General features: G+C 35.4%; 1 protein-coding gene across 3 annotated transcripts in view; it reads right to left on the reverse strand.

Moving 5' to 3' along the window:
- RBM27 (RNA binding motif protein 27) overlaps positions 1–11,030 on the reverse strand; it is a 76,201-nt gene that overhangs the window by 37,097 nt on the left and 28,074 nt on the right. For all 3 annotated transcript variants that reach the window (XM_040622270.1, XM_040622271.1, XM_040622269.1), the window contains exons 8-9: positions 9,452–9,586; positions 813–977 (exon numbers count right to left, since the gene is read on the reverse strand). In XM_040622270.1, the coding sequence (XP_040478204.1) occupies positions 813–977; positions 9,452–9,586 (300 nt within the window). The remainder of the gene's footprint in view (positions 1–812; positions 978–9,451; positions 9,587–11,030) is intronic.

Genomic DNA, 11,030 nt, shown 5'->3' on the forward strand with positions numbered 1-11,030 from the left:
AGAGACATTCAGATCCTTATTAACGGCAAATCAGTTCTGTGATTCAAAGTAGGTGATCAGCAAATTATTATAAAAAAAGTTTTCAGTTACCACTTGGTAGTCTTGACAGAAGATCTCTTATAGTTAAAATCTCCTATAGCTGCAGGAAGTTTTAAAGAAGTTACACAATCAAATGACCTTGTTCTATAATTCCCGAGAATACACAGAACCCCTAGAAACTTAAAAGTCCTTAAGTCAATTACGATGAACTGAAATCCAAGGGCAAAGTGAGAAATGTTAAAAACCTCATGAGACGCCCACGAAGCACTCCACACAGGTCTTCAACATGTACATGTAGGTGGGAGGGGGAGTTTTCAAGATACCACTGCATTATACACAGCCAGTCCATACATGGGGTGGGGGGCGGGGGGAGACATAATCATCCATGATCAGCAAGAAATCAGATGTTTTTGTTTCGTTTTAAAAAAAATTAACCTAGTTTTTCTTGAAATATATCAATGATTAGAAAACATTCAAATATCCTCTTCCTATTTACTGGATTAGAAATTAGTTCAAAGAACTAGCATGACTTTTGTTCCTGAGGCACTAAAACTCAACATAGAGGACACCAGAGATAACAGACACACAGGAGGCCTCATCATCTTGCAACCACTAGGGACAAATCAAAGACGCAGAGGAAAAGGAAAGAAAACTACCTAAGAGCTTTAATGGAACTTTGTGACAGCAGATCAGGATGCCAGCCACCACTCAGGCTGGCAGGCTGTGGTACAAAAAGATCAGAGAGGTGGATGGCCATTTGCAGCAAAGCTTACCTGGGACCAGAGGGGTGGGGCTGGAGACTGAGGTATGGTACCCAATGGAGGATCCCATGAGGTTTCGAGGTGGCACCAAACGAGCTGCCAACAGAGGAGGCGGTGTCCCCAACTGAAGTCGCTCAGATGCAGCAGCACCATGTTCACGAGAGTACATGGGCTGTCCTACAGGGGAAAGAATAGGAGGGCAGCTGGGAATGAGAGTCACAAGCTTCTCAGGTAATGCCGTACTTCCTGAGACTTCAGCCAAGAACAGAGAAAGTACACCAATGGGAATGGCAGTCGAGAAACGTATTACTGAGATTCTTCCTAACTCAAGAAACAGACATACAAGTGGTTAGGATGCACTAAGGTATAAAGAAAGAATAAGAATTAGGTAGTATGACTGCATAGTCACAGAAGTGAAATGTGCAGTCAACCATATCACACTATCAGACAAAGGTGCCCAGAGCTATTACTCATATAGAGACTTGTATCCAATAAAAACATGTAGTTTTGAAGACTGTCATACCCATCAAAACCAAAAACTGTTCTCCTCAAACTCACATAATTTCAGGTTCACACAAAACTACTCCCATATCTAAGAGAAAAAGAATAAAGAAATCAAAAAAATTAAAACACACACACACACACACATACCACAAGCATACCCTCATAGAGAATAAGAAATATTCAAAAGAAAAAACTAAACAAGATAATGAAAACTTGTTACTCCTTAACACGTGGGTAACAAGTACAAAGAAAAAAAGGACAAAACCCCAGTTACAAAGACCAACCACTGTACATATGAAATCACCTCAAATATTAAGAACCACTTTTTGAAAGAAAGGACATTTAGTGCTCACATTTATTAATGGAACAATGTCTGACACAATGAAGTTAAATTTGGTAGAACAGAATTTAAAAAGAAGTATGAAAGAGCAGTTTTTTTCTCTCATTGCTCGCTTAATAGTATCTGTTTTCCTGACTACCCTATGAGACCTATTTATAATATTTACTCAATACTTTATATCTAAAGTCAGACATTCACTATGTGGCACAAGATAAAGTGAATTCAGAATTTTTTTTATACCCAATGACTGTCCCTAAAAGTTACGAATTTCCAAAGGATTTTTAATACACTTTAACAGAACAAGCCACAAAGCAACCACCTGATTTCACAGTAAATGTAGAAGGGAAACAGATGTAATAAATTTTACTATCCTTCTTCTCCTATATGCGAAGTAAAGGGGCAAGTGACGAATCATACTGTACAGCAGACCACAGAACTGTGTGCTTAGCACCAATTCTTTCAATATCTACATTTTAAAAGGCTCTTTCAATCATTGTTACAAAAACAATCTAACATATCATCAACAACCTAAAAATAGTTGTTAAGAATGACCTATTGTGCAGAATTTCTGCAGAATGAAGGAGTATACTAAAGAGAAAAATGGGGAAGTGCATTCTCAGTCCACATGACTGGTTTAAGTTTTTGACACAGCATTCAATGTACCCAGTATAATTAACTAATAACTGTCTCAAAGTGAATTGAAAAGTTAAAGGCTAATTTGCACAATGTCCTTTCAACACGAATGACAAAGAATATGCATTTAATTGCAGAAAGAAGGCTGTTTATTCAAATTAAGCCTGATGTTCTTCAACACCTGCTGAGATCTCTAAATACTATTTAAAAACAAAAAGCTTCCTTAGATAAAAGGCTGACTCTAGGTCTGGGCAGAAAATTAAGATGAATCTGGTATACTGTCATACACACACACACCTTGTGCTTCTAGAAGCAAGACAACTATCAAACACTAGGTGTGTCAAAAACAAAACAATCTGCAGGAGCCAACATGAAGAGGCTCCCATGGTCAAAGAAGAAACAATGTGAACACCAAAAAGGATGTAATGGGGTGAAACATATCAACATGTTAAAAATCCATGAGTTCATAATGACCCCTTTGGAAAATACTAGGAAAGCAGGTCATTCTTCTGAAAACTGACAAATGAAAGGAATCAAGTATTTATCCCGTCTTTCCTATAAAAACTGCATTTCAAGTTAACCAAATGGTTAACACTACTGAGTTTCACTTCATAGAATGCCAGTCAATAAACATAGAAGGAATTATAGAATTAGAATCACTTTTATATAGAATATAGAATTATAGATTCTATATATATAGATTTATATAGATTTATATATATTTATATATATAAATATAGATTCTATATATAAATATAAATATAGAATTAGAATCACTTTTATAACCCCTAATGAAACAACAGATCTAAGCAGTGATCACAAATGGCTGCTGAAACCATGAGCAACTTTTAAAATGGATGAATTAAATGAAACACCTATATACATTGATCAATATTTACAACAAAGGAAAAAACTCGACATTATGTACATCACAAAATATTACAGTAGGAAACATATCAATAAAATATTCATGACAAAAAAAAAAAACCCAGTGTGAATCTAAAGTCTCCAAATGTAGCCCCCAAATTTACAGGAAATAGAGAGGACTGAAGAATGTGTTAAATGACACAAAGGGATGCAATATGCCAAGTCCAGAATGTGAAAAAATTCTTCAGGACAATGTGTTTCTTAAATAAATGTCAAGGAAAAACCAAAAAAGAGGTACAGGAAATCATTAAAGATTTAAAGACTTAAGAAAGATATCTTCTAAATGTAATATATCACCTTGTTTGGATGCAGCTTCGAAAGAACCAGCTGGGAAAGGACACCTATGATACAGTTTGGAAATATGAATACTGATTGGATATGTGACAACGGTAAATACAAAAATTTGGGGAGTGTGATGAAGTATTGTGATAGTGTGTGTTTAATCCTTACCTTTTAGAGATACAGACTGAAGTTTTTACTGATGAAATGTTACGTTTGGGGGTGGTTCTAAAATAATCAAGTCAGGGGTGAGTTACAGAGGAAGCAAGATTAACCATGTATGTTGAGAAGCGCTGAAGCCAGTGAGTACTTGAAAAGACTCCCGCAATATTTGTTTTCCTTTTGTGTGTATTTGAAATTTCCCAAAATAAGTTTTTCTTAAATCAAGTAACGGTGAAGGTGAGCTGGTCATAACTTATATTCATTCAGTTTAGCTCTGGTTGGCATAGAGAGTGACTAGATAATTCCAAACTGCAAACTTCCCCAATTCATGCTCCTATCTTAAGTTTTTCATGTATTTTACATGCCTGAGAGCAAAATTTTCACATTCTTAATGTTAACTTTAGTCAGGTGAAGAGTCTTTACGCAAGCTGAAATTTTACTCTGTAATTTCCTGATTTTGTCATTAAGAGTATTCCCAGGAGACAAATCTTAAATTTTAAACTAAAAGCTCAATTAGAAAACAAAAAAGATACACCTTCTAATTACTGGCCATATTTATCATATATCTCTGTATTAGAATCCAAGGTCCCTAGCACATCATCTGAAGTTCCAGGGCCTAAACGGTGCCTGATGCATAGTAGGAACTCAATAAAGAATCACTTAAAGAAAGGATGAAAGCTTATTTATTAGAAGTATCCCAATGACCAGTATTTTGGATGAAACTCTGTATGTTGAAATGGGCAGTAAGATAATGAATATGTCACAAACCAAAGTAAAACACAGGAGACAGAAACCCCAGACAATATTCAATGACTCTATCAAATATCGATATACTTTTCTAGACATCAAAATCCATGATTCTACACTGAAAAATGTTCTATAGAATTAAACGAGGAATCTCAAGTTTAGTAGGAGTATAGTGTTTCAGTAATTTTAGAGAGTTGATAAGAGGAAATATATTTTCAGGAAGATAAAGATAATTTACATAAATTCATTTGAAGACTGACAACTGCCTTCAACCTAAAAATCAGTCTGTTGAATACAGGATATTATATTCTAGCATTACTTCTTCACACACTCATTAGAGTGAGCTTAGCAATCATAAAATTTTTCTACTAGCCTTCTTCAAAGAAACTTAACAGGTTGAATTTAAGGGAAAAAAGGGAATAAACTTGAAAATGGTACTATGAAAACCAAAAATATATACAATGAGTTGGTTAATTCAAATTATGGTACAATATTTTAAGTACTTCAGAGGAAATAGTTGATTTTGTAATAGGTGTTACCATATTGCTCTCTTTCCATACAATTTCAATTATATCTATGATTTGAGTCCTTTTCAGAGTATCTGTGACATTTTTAATTCAAGAAACAACAAAATTGGACTTTTTTTCTATTGACATCACCTTTTAAATAGCATTACAGGAGCCACCAATATCCTATCCAGTTATATGGTGGGGATAATTTCTTTTCTTCTGTTAATACTCAATTGTCTTATTCCAAAACAAGCAATAACCACAGCCGAAATGACGGTTTTATTTTTGACAGAATTAGTTCTTTTGTCACCTGTATTTCTGAGCCACTCTGTTCATCTAGTCATAACAGCAAAATACACTGTACTTGTTTTAAAAAAAAAAAAAAAAACATTCCTTTTCCACTATTAGATTTTCAGTTTCTTTGAAGAATCATTTCTTACTCATCTTTATATTCCCAATACCTAGCATTGAGCAGACTCCTATTTTTACCTCTAAAACTCCAGATTTCATTTTTCTCTGTATATTCCGGGTCTCTACTGACATAATTTTCACAACTAAATGCCATCTGATACACTCTATTCCATTTATAAACATTTTCTGTTATGAATTTTAAAGATAATTTTGACAATAAAATAGCCATTAATTTAAAATTTCCCAACTTATTAAACTTTGAGAGCTAATACATTGTAAACATAGTTTTTTACTTCATTTGAAGTGAAGTTCTAATTTTGGGGGAAATTACTGATTATACTATTGAGGAAAATATACCTGAACAATTTGAAAGATTCAAGTTATCTTGCCTAGAACAAAATTAAAAAAAAAAAACCAAAAACTTTTTAAATCAAGTGAATAGAAAGACATAAAAAAATTAATGACTAACAAACTACATTACACCAAAAAAAAAGTTTTACTGTTTCTTACACTGAGATCAGAAACTATCTCCTATTTTCAAATTTCTCTGAATTTTAGAATCAAAAATTTAACTTTTAAAAAAGGAAGAGAGGGGCTCTTGGGTGGCTCAATTGGTTAAGCGTCTGACTCTTGATTTCAGTTCAGGTACTAATTTCATGGGTCGTGAGATCAAGCCCCACATCAGGCTCCATGCTCAGCAGGGAGTCTGCTTGAGGTTCTTTCCCTCTCCCTTTGCCCCTCCTCCCACTCATGTGTGTGTGCTCTCTTTCTCTAAAACAAATCAATTTTTAAAATAAATAAGAAAGAGAGTAGCTTGCACGGTAGAAAGTTTTAAATTGTCTGATACAAATAATTCTGTAACTTTCAAAACAGTTGCCAACCAACTAAATCTCTTTAAACCACTGATGCAATACATGAGACTACCCTCTAAAGCAGTAATTCACAAATGCCAAAAGGGTGTTATCACCTTTTACCTGTCTGAGACAAAAAAAGGGAAAAAATGTAATTAGTATTTCATAAAACCAAATATAAAAGGATAGTTCTTTATCCTGTATTTTAATGTAAAAATTTATTTTTTAAATTGAAATGACCCTAGATATTTTCACATACAATTCCCTGATGTGGCAAATAAAAAGTTGCTAACTACATCTCCCCCAAATTTTCTTAAAAATGTCACCAGCATCTGAAACAGAAGTTTGAAACTTGGGTTTTAAAAGGCCTTTACTAATATATCACAAAATATTTTTGCTTTAAAAAGAGAAAAATGATGTTCAAGTAACATGAAATTCACTTTTTTCATCCTGGCTCTCAAGCATGCAGCACAATCCCTGGCAATAGAAGGCATTCAATAAATATTTGCCCCATTAATGAATATGAAGCTAAGTCACTAAAATAAATGGTAACTGTCTGATTTTTATAAATTAAAATCAAAATGGAATTTCTACAGAGTGAGTCGTGATGTTAAATTTAACAATATTAAAATAAATGGTAATTGGCCAGACTTTTTAAAAAATTAAAAACAAAATAGAATTTTTATCGTGAGTCACAATGCTAAATTTAACAGTAAGAAAATGTGCCATCTGCAACAAACTCTCAGATAAATAATCCATTTTTTGTACTTACAAGTCCAAAGGCATTAGAAATTAAGAGATGAACCGGTGAGAATAAATGATACAAGATTGATAAATGCTGAAGATGAGTAATAGGTATATGGGAATGCATTATACTGTCTTCTTTATTTTTACATTTAAAATTTGTCTAAAAAATGAGAGAAGCAGTAAAACAATCATGCGCTGTAAAAAAGACACTATAGTGTTAGAAGACTGAATACTAAGATGTGGTTTCTGTTCTGAAGCTTAGCTGAACATAAAATTAACATACATGAAAAGAAATCTAACAGTAGGCCTACATACAATCATATGTCATTATGTAATAAATGCTTTTTGGTCCTGTAGGAGTTTACAACAGAGCAATAACGTTCCTCCCAAGTACTTAGAAGATTTAGACCTTGAAAGAAGAGAAGAGAGAGAGATTATTAGGAATGAAGGCAAGAAAAGAAAGTTGAGTCACAATGGGGGCACAGACAAGGTATAATTGGCCTAACCAGAGAAGATACTTGTGGGAGTATAGATAAAAAGACCCTATCAAGAAGGGTAGGGTAGATATTAAGAGAAACTGCAGGGAGGGGTTCATCGATAGTCTGGGAGGAGGGGCACCTGGGTGGCCAAGTGGCTGAGCTTCAGACTCTTGATCTCAGCCCAGGTCTGGATCTCACGGTCTTGAGTTCAAGCCCTGTGTTGGGCTCCACGCTAGGCAAGGAGCCTACTTAAAAAAAAACAAACATATATATGTAATTTAGGGGAAAAATGTGGCCACTGCAGAGTTCTCATGAGGTGCTGTTCTGATTTGTTTTCTCAGGAAAATTAGCTTAACAGCATTATATGGTATGACTGAGGGGGAGTGAAACATAATGGAGTCAAGAAGATTATAGCAATAACCCAAATGTGAGGTGATTCATGTGTGGATGAGGGCAGAAGCCACAGTAGGAATAGAAAGGGATATTTCAAAGAGAAAGAGAAAGGATTTTTTGATTAACTAGATGTAAATAAAGCAATGAGTCAATCATGTCGAGGTTTCAATTCTAGTGATTAGAAGCGTGTTATTTCAATTTATAAAGAAACACAGGGATACTGGAAGTAGACTCTTAAAGAGAAGATAATTATGTTTGATTTCAGCAAAGATGCAATCTAAGGAGACAATAGTAACCATAATATTATAAAAACTAACCTTTATATTTAGCTTACTAGATGCCAGGTTCTATTCTAGATATATGTATTAATGCATTTATTCCCAAACACACTTTTGAGGTGAGTAACGTTATTATTCCCATTTTACAGAAGAGAAAACTGAGATTCAATGAAGTTTAGTAACTTTTCTAAGATCACAATGACAGTAAATAATGGAACCAGGATTTAAACCTGGGCTTCATTATATTGCTGAATGGCCTTACCATGACATGATAAAGATGAAGAAATGTTTGTGATAAATACACTACACAAAAGATGAATTTATTCATAAAGCTACATAGCTCTGTAAAAAAAAAAAAAAAAAAATCTCGGGGCGCCTGAGTAACTCAGTCAGTTAAGTGTCCGCCTTCAGCTAGGGTCATGATCCCAGTGTCCTGGGATGGAGTTCCCTGCTCAGCGGGGAGTCTGCTTCTCCCCCTGACCCTCCCTCCTCTCATGCTCTCTCTCTTACTCCCTCTCCCAAATAAATAAATAAAACCTTAAAAAAAAAAAAAAACAACCTCACAACCTGACATTTTTAACAACCAGCTACCTTATTTTTACATTTTTGGAGAAAGGAATATTTTAAAAAGCTTTACATAAACTAAAAATAACGACAAAAACACCTAAGAAATCAGGAGAATTAAGATTTAAAAACAAATTATTATAAACATAAATGTTATAAATAGCATAGCCACTAAATATTACAGTTTAAATGATGCTCTCTATCATCACTCCAGAACACAAGTTAAATAATTATTTGGCATATTTTAACTGACCTTTTGTATACTCTTAGAAGATAAGCCTGATGTTTTGGAAATTCTATCAGAGGAACAATTTTTGAACAGAAGCTTCAAAATAAATTTCGTTTAGAAGAGATTAAAGCTTCAAAATAAATGTCTTTCAGAAGATACTAGTCGGGGCGCCTGGGTGGCTCAGTCATTAAGCGTTTGCCTTCGGCTCAGGTCATGATCCCAGGGTCCTGGGATCGATCCCTGCATCGGGCTCCCTGCTCAGCGGGAAGCCTGCTTCTCCCTCTCCCACTTCCCCTGCTTGTTCCCTCTCTCGCTGTGTCTCTGTCAAATAAATAAAATCTTAAAAAAAAAAAAAAAAGAAGATACTAAATGTTGCTACTTCCTCTAGAGCAGAAGGCCTTGTCCTTCTCTTCCATTAGCACACAAGTTAAAATACAGTCACACAGCATAATCATACAGTGAACTGCCTTGTGAAAACAAACATAATTTATATATGGCATAGTCCATAAGAAGAAAAATTGTATTTTTTAAAAGTATGACACTGAAACTTAGCTTTTCTATACCCTAGCAATTTTAAGTCAAACAATTATTTACTTACGTTCTGATACTGTATAAAGGAGGTTCTGGGGTAAAGGAGGAGGTAGTCTTGCTCCCACTTGTGCAAGATTGGGCACTGCACTTGTCCCAGGCTGGTCACGGTTGTTTATCAAGCTTGACTGTGTTATGGGTGGTCCTAAGAATTAGAAGAAAGAGGGGGAGGAGAGGGGGGAGAACGGGAGGGGAGGAGGAGATAGAAAGGTAGAGCATTAATTTTTCCTAATAAAAATACTCACTACACTAAAACTAATTTGGACGGTCATAATTAAAGTACCTACTTTGGCATAGAACAGAATTAAGGAATTTGATATATGCAGGCTTCAGCACTGTAAGTTGCATAATTAATTAAGATGACATTTTAGTTCTAGAACAGACAAAACAATTCTAGGGTGAAAAAAAAGCAGGACAGTTACCTCTGGGGAGTAGGAGTGAAAAGCGGCTGAGAAGAACTTGAACAATCTTTCTGGGATAATGGTAAGTTCCTTTTTTCTTTCTTTCTTTTTTTTTTTTAAGAGATTTATTTATTTAAAAAAGAGAGAAAACTTGAGCAGGGGGAGGGGCAGAGGGAGAGGAAGAAAGAATGGTCAAGCAGACTCCCCGCTGAGCGAGAAGCCCAATGCAGAGCTCCATCCCAGCACCGAGATCATGACCTGAGCCAAAATCAAGAGTCAGACGCTTAACACTGAGCCACCCACGCGTCCCAGGAATAATGACAGAGTTCTATAGAACTCTTAAGTTCTACAACATTAGGAATATGTTTAAATATACTGTGGTCTGCAACATACTAGGAAATGCATCAAAAATAGTAATGGAAGAGTTAGAAAGATATAATAGAAATATAATAAAATATTAATCATAGAACCTAAATGGTAAGTATATGGATGTTCAGAGTACAATTATTTCCACTTTTCAGTTTGCTTGAAATTTTTCAAAGCAAAATGTTGGGGGAAAATGACATTCTTGGATTTCACTTTTAAACAGCAATATTCCCACGTAACACATCTTTTATTTGAGAATTTCTGTATATGAAGAAGCTTTTTTATCTGGGTAACAAAATCTCAAGTTGAGCTTCACAATTATACCATTTACATGACAATATTAAATCTATGTATGGGCGCCTGGGTGGCTCAGTCAGTTAAGTGTCTGCCTTCGGTTCAGGTCATGATCTCGGGGTTCTGGGATTGACCTACCTTGGGCTCCCTGCCCAGAGGGGAGTCTGCCTGTCCCTCTGCCTCTCCCTCTCTCTCAAATAAATGAATAAAATCTAAAAAAAATCTAACGTATTCAATGTCTCCAAACCTTTACTAACTTTAACGTGCTCTATAAAGAACATTAATGCAGGAATGCTAGGTGATAGGTACATGGGTTCATGCTAAACTATTTCTGCCAACTTCTTGTGAGTCTAGAATAATTTCAAAAATAAAAAGTTTAGGGGTGCCTGGGTGGCTCAGTTGGTTAAGCGTGTGCCTCTGGCTCAGGTCATGATCCCAGGATTGTGGGACTGGGTCCCACATGGGGCCCCCTGATCAGCAGGGAGTCTGCTTCTCCCTCTCCCTCTGCCCCCCCCCCCCGGCTCGTGC

The sequence above is a fragment of the Ursus maritimus genome, unplaced genomic scaffold (genome assembly GCF_017311325.1).
Source record: "Ursus maritimus isolate PB19 unplaced genomic scaffold, ASM1731132v1 scaffold_5, whole genome shotgun sequence".
In the NCBI taxonomy this organism is placed as follows: Eukaryota; Metazoa; Chordata; class Mammalia; order Carnivora; family Ursidae; genus Ursus; species Ursus maritimus.